The 5,805-nt window shown below is 32.8% G+C and overlaps 1 protein-coding gene across 2 annotated transcripts; it reads left to right on the top strand.

Moving 5' to 3' along the window:
* The first annotated feature begins 985 nt into the window (after positions 1-985).
* On the top strand, positions 986-4,886 carry LOC145015043 (putative WRKY transcription factor 20). 2 transcript variants are annotated; one of them, XM_078973495.1, is made up of 6 exons: positions 986-1,329; positions 2,138-2,332; positions 2,853-3,291; positions 3,379-3,508; positions 3,578-3,736; positions 4,347-4,886. In XM_078973495.1, the coding sequence occupies exons 1-6, from the start codon at positions 1,078-1,080 to the stop codon at positions 4,702-4,704; spliced, it is 1,533 nt and encodes a 510-aa protein (XP_078829621.1). In that variant the 5' UTR covers positions 986-1,077; the 3' UTR covers positions 4,705-4,886. The 2 variants fall into 2 exon arrangements, with proteins under 2 accessions (XP_078829621.1, XP_078829622.1); XM_078973496.1 differs by lacking the exon at positions 986-1,329 and adding an exon at positions 2,042-2,064.
* Positions 4,887-5,805: the final 919 nt, after the last annotated feature.

The following is a 5,805-nucleotide window of genomic DNA, read 5'->3' as shown; positions in this document are numbered from 1 at the left end:
GGGCCACACCACTATTTCTTTCAATTTCCTTTTCCTCACCTAAAACCCAAGAAATAGGTGGGACGCTCCCATTATTATTATTTTTTATTTTTAAAAAAAAATATATTTCTTACATATATTATACTTATTTTGTAGGGAATTATAAACTATAAATTTTGATATAAATTTTATATTTTTTTAATAGGTATATAATTTTATAAATATTAAAAAAAACAAAAAAAAAACTATTCAATAGCATGAAGAGAGAGCGTGTGATACCACATCCACTACCTCTTTCCCACGGGTTGCTTCTCTCACCCAAGGAATAGTGTTCCAGTGTGAGGGAAGCTTCCCTCTCCCATTTCCCACAATGATACCGTCCGATCTTAGAATTAGTTTTATTTTTTTATTTTTACTTTTACATTGTGGCAGGTAAGTAATTTTCCCTGTCTACAAAATCTCTTTTTACATTGGACTTGACTGAAATTTTTTAATGATATTAGAAGAAATGACCAACTATGATAGAATTTTAAAATCAGGACAATTCATACCAACCAAATGTGCAATACACTATTATTTGAATCGTTATGCTATATGGTTATCGTATTAACTATCAATATTTTATTTCAAAATAATTCCAAAATCCAGAGTACATACATTTTTTGTTTATTTTAAACTTCTTATCATGATTTTTTAAACAAGCTTCACTAGAATACGGACCTACTCTTTAAATTGTTTACTCTTTTGTCAAATGTTTGGTAAATTGTTCTAAAAGCAAAGTTTAATACAATATAGAATTGCTCTAAATATTCTCTTAGAAATATATTAACACAAAATGCACAGATTACAATGAAGAATTAATATTTTAGATACTAAAAACGAAGTTTTTTGAATAGTTAAGGGACCTTTTGTGTTAATTCACTGTTAAAATGCCTAAATAATCATGTTCTGTTGTTCTATTTGCCTGAACAAATGAGACAAACTAGTTCCCGTAAGTCAACACACTCAACATCTGAAATGTCAAAAATACCCCTGTTACTTGATACCCCCTTTTCTCTCTCTCCCCCGTAACCTGAAACTGGATCACAATTTTCCGCCATGGATGACCAACATTCTCCTCACTCTCACTCCTCCACCACCGCTACCTCAAATGTCGATGTTACCGGTCATCAGAAACAGAGAGGAGGAGATGTTTTCGGACTCAGATCCGCCGGTGCCGGTGGTGGTGCTAAATACAAGCTAATGTCACCAGCTAAACTCCCTATCTCAAGGTCTAACTCCATCAACGTCCCTCCCGGTCTCAGCCCTACCTCCTTCCTCGAATCGCCTGTCCTCCTGACTAACATGAAGGTATGATTTGCCTGTCTGTCTCGCTCAATTTATTTCGTACATAGGTTTTGCTTACCTTTAATCGATTTGGATTTTTGGATGTAGATTTTGTAAATTCTCCTCCTTTTATAATTCCAGAAAACGAGTTACTTTGGAAAAACGAAAAATCTCGTTCGATTTGAGTAGGTAAATGGTTACGTCAGAGTAGGCTTTAGTGGAGAATTTTGGTGATTTCGTTGATGTGATCTGTTGTGATTGAGATTAGTTTCATCATCTGAGCTTTTTCTAAGTGCGTTTTGTATGATATTCTTATTTAGATGCGCTATTCGTTCCATCAGAACGGTGTGTTTTGTTTGTAGAACTAAATGAATCCTTTTCAAAGTGCTCATTTGAAGAATATATTACAATATCTATGCTTATGTGCTCCTATGGGGCCGTTGTATTCTGATGCTTACAATGATGTTGTTTCCCATTAGTTTCTTCTTTATGCAACTGTTCTTGCCTAGTATCCATAATTTTTAATATAGATTAGCTGTATTCAATAAGCTTTCAGTGTTATTCCTTTACAAAACTGAATATTCCTTTTCCATTGGTGGCCTTTTCCACCTTTCCCTTTATTGTGCCCTAGTTGTTTATGGTAATTTCTAGAGTCATGGAATCGAGACCATTATGAATTGTGTACCCTTTTATTTGAAAGATTAAGACTACACGAATCATGTTTTCAGCTTGTGTGAATAGATTGCTAGAGAATAAGGGGTAATAGTATTTAATAAACAATTATGAAGCTTATTGACAACGAGTCTATAAAATTCCCTTTTTGATCTTGTAGGCCGAACCTTCTCCTACCACAGGTTCTTTCTTTAATTCCTCACTGATGCAAAGGTCAATCACCACTGCTGCATTCTCTTTAGATGCAAATTGTTCTTCAAGAAAGCCCTTGGATGATAGTAACTCTGGTTTCTTTGAGTTTAAACCACACACCCAAATTACATCAGTTCCACAAAGTTCTTCTGCAGGATATCAGGTATTGACCTATTATGTACTAAAATTTGTTATAAAAACTTTTCGTCTAGTTTCAATTGCATGATTGGAACACGTTTTAACTGTTATTCAATCCTACATGGCATCCTGTTGGAAAAAAGTGTTCACTTTATGTCCACATGGCACCTCACATGACTAAACCAAGGGATTGTTTCCTTTTTTCCTCATTAAGTCCTGTATGTGTAATGATGTTTATCCGGATAAAGAGCCATATATTATTATACATAGACTCTGTTTCTTTTAATTGAGACTAAATGACCATTGTACCCTTACATTTCACAACAGTCATCAATTTTAACATGAGAGGAAAAAAGAAAGGAAAATAGCTAAAGGGTTCCTGTCTTAATACATTAAACCAGGTTTTTTTTTGGCTTAACCCATTAAGTCATTTTATACAGATTAAGTAAAAAAGAAACAACCATATGATTAACTAACTCATTAAGCAAAAAAGAATCATCCCCTAAAACGGATTATAAATAATACTGGTTGCAATTGCATGAAAGGTTTCTACAGGTTCCAATCTTCAAAGAGGAGAACCAAGTGGGCAATATCAAAACCAAAGTGAGCCTCAATCATTCGCATCTGCATCTTCATCTGCTTACATGTCTCATGAGGAAACAAACGGATTGGGGAAGCATAAAGATGCGGGACCCACGATCCAAGTTGACAGGTCATCAGATGATGGATACAATTGGAGAAAATACGGGCAGAAAGTTGTGAAAGGAAGTGAACATCCAAGAAGCTATTACAAATGTACACATCCAAATTGTGAAGTGAAAAAGATTTTTGAAAGATCTTATACTGGACAAATAACTGAGATTGTGTATAAAGGGACACATGATCATCCTAAACCTCAACCTAGTCGCCGATTTAGTGCTGGTGCTCTTATGTCAATTCAAGAGGAAAATCTTGATAAACTTCAATATGCAAATTATCAACCAGGTTACTTTAGCTTCTTTTTTTTCACATTCTCCACCATTATTATATATAATTATCTTCTAATCTCTATTTCATTTTTCATTATCAAAGGCATGTCTGCAAATAATGTCCAGAATCCCAACTTAGACGACAGTGGAACCCCTGTGCAATCTCCTAAATATGCAAATCAAGAAAACACAGATGGGATTGATGATGAGGATGATCCATATTCCAAAAAAAGGTGATAAAGTTTGTGAGATTTTTTTTTTCTATAATGATCGTTGATTTTTATTTTTTTGATTTTGATCAGGCGAACGGATTTTGGTGCACTTGATGTGACTCCGGTGGTGAAGCCTATACGTGAGCCACGTGTGGTGGTTCAAACCACCAGTGAGGTTGATATATTGGATGATGGATACCGTTGGAGGAAATATGGTCAAAAAGTTGTGAGAGGCAATCCTAACCCTAGGTATGTATTTTTTTCATTTATAGCATCATATTTTCATTTCTTCCAATTACAACTATTTTGTCACATATAAATATCATTAGGTAGAACTAGTATACAAAAGTCCTGTGGCCAAACTGTGAAACCAAAAAAGCGTAGGGATGAAATCATGAAACATGGCAATATATTGTGGGGGGTGTAATATGCAAATTTTCTGTTGGGTAGGGACTATTTTTGTAATTTTTTTAAACATATGGACCATTTCTGTAAACGAAAACTGCACAAGGACCTTTTCTGTAAATTACGGGGACTAGTTTTGTAATTTATTTTCTACACAGGGGCCAAACCTGCCAACATATGAAAATCATAAACATATTGACTTTTCTGTAAAAAAATAAACTTCACAGGGACTTTTTCTGTAAATTACAAAATTATAGAGAATAATCCTTGGTACCCATTTTCGGTAAACCCTTATTAAAAATGTCTTTTTTTTTTTTTTTTTTTTTTCTTTTATCATATCTAATAACTAATTACGAAACTTCAAAAAAAACCCGGATAAAAACTGATAGCGGGTCAACCCGACCCGCCTGTTGACCCGAAACCAATTTGACCCATGACCCAACACATTACACAGGAGTTATTACAAATGCACAAGTGCTGGATGCAATGTAAGAAAACATGTAGAACGCGCGTCACATGATCCTAAAGCAGTTATAACCGCATATGAAGGAAAACACAATCATGATGTTCCAGTTGTTAAAAACAGCAATCATGATGTTGTGGGTCCCGGGAATCCAAGGGCTAGATTAGATGACAACAACAATGCCATCTGTCTTGATCTTGTGGTTGGCAACGGGTTCCCGGACCACCCACAGCCGCCACATGGCACCACCCTCCACAGCCAAGTACACGTTCAAAATTCAAATTTCAGAAAAGTTGTTCTGTGGAACGATGTGTACACAAATAGAGAGAATGATTTGTGTAGAATGTAGGATTTGGGGATGAAAAAAGAGAAATGTTGCAACTTGTAACTTGTAACTTGTGAGGTAGTTTGTGATGGGGGTATAGTACTTGTTTGGATTGGGTAACAATGGGAAGAGAAGGGAAGATTGTGTATTGAATAAAATATGTCTGCATATATTTGATGTATGGGAATGTAGGTGTTTTTTTTTAATCTTTTTAATTTTTTTTAATCATGGCGTTTGGGATTTTTGCTTGTATGAAACATTATAAACGAGGTTTTTAAAGAAAATAAAATTTTCAAAAAATATATATTTAGTTTTTTTTTTTTTGGATTTCGAATTCTACATTTCGTAATGTTTAATATCATTGTTTTTCAATACAACGTAAAATTTTATCCATTCATATTGTATATAGTTGAAATTCAGGGCTCTTCTTGAAATTTTGGAGAATTTTTTTATTTTTTATTTCTTTTTGAAATCCAAAATTTTACTCTGGAATCCGAAATATCATTTCGGAGTTGAGGAATGGTGACATTAAACAATACGAAATGTAGTATTTGGAATCCCAAAAAAGAAACAAAATAATTTCTTTGAAAATTAAAAAAAACCCTAAAAAAAGATTAACAATACTCTAGAATTAGGTATCCAGAAAAAGTGGGGGTTTTTTTTTTTTTCAAAAAACTAAAAAAATATGGTTTTTTTTTTTTTTTTTTTTTTTTTTTTTAAAACCTTGTTTATAATAGTTACTTTACTCAATTTTTCTATTTTTTATATAATAAAATGAAATAATCTTTATTTTTTGGTTTTCAATAAATTCTGTTTATATATATATATATATATATATATATATATATATATATATATATATATATATATATATATATATATATATAATGTTGTAGAACTCGTTACTCGGTACTTGCTCGGCCGACTGGAGAGTAACGAGTACTCAGGGAGTACTCGGATTTAGTAAATCATGTAGAAATATTTTTAGGAAAATTATATATGTCAAAATCATAAATTAAAATTATAATTTGATTGAAATATATAACAAAATTAGATACATGTGAATACATAAAAACTGGAATACACACAAATGTCTTACTTCATAAATAATTACTGAAAATTTTA

The sequence above is a fragment of the Lactuca saligna genome, chromosome 9 (assembly GCF_052625555.1).
Source record: "Lactuca saligna cultivar CGN05327 chromosome 9, ASM5262555v1, whole genome shotgun sequence".
In the NCBI taxonomy this organism is placed as follows: Eukaryota; Viridiplantae; Streptophyta; class Magnoliopsida; order Asterales; family Asteraceae; genus Lactuca; species Lactuca saligna.
The sequence above is the reverse complement of the archived record's forward strand: the minus strand, read 5'-3'. Positions and strand labels throughout refer to the sequence as shown.

Excerpts from the sequence above, each read along its gene's own strand:
- LOC145015043 (XM_078973495.1), top strand. The coding sequence starts at position 1,078 with ATGGATGACCAACATTCTCCTCACTCTCACTCCTCCACCACCGCTACC. Across the intron at positions 2,333-2,852 it reads GTTCTTCTGCAGGATATCAG|GTTTCTACAGGTTCCAATCT; the intron begins GTATTGACCTAT and ends ATTGCATGAAAG. Across the intron at positions 3,509-3,577 it reads GATCCATATTCCAAAAAAAG|GCGAACGGATTTTGGTGCAC; the intron begins GTGATAAAGTTT and ends GATTTTGATCAG.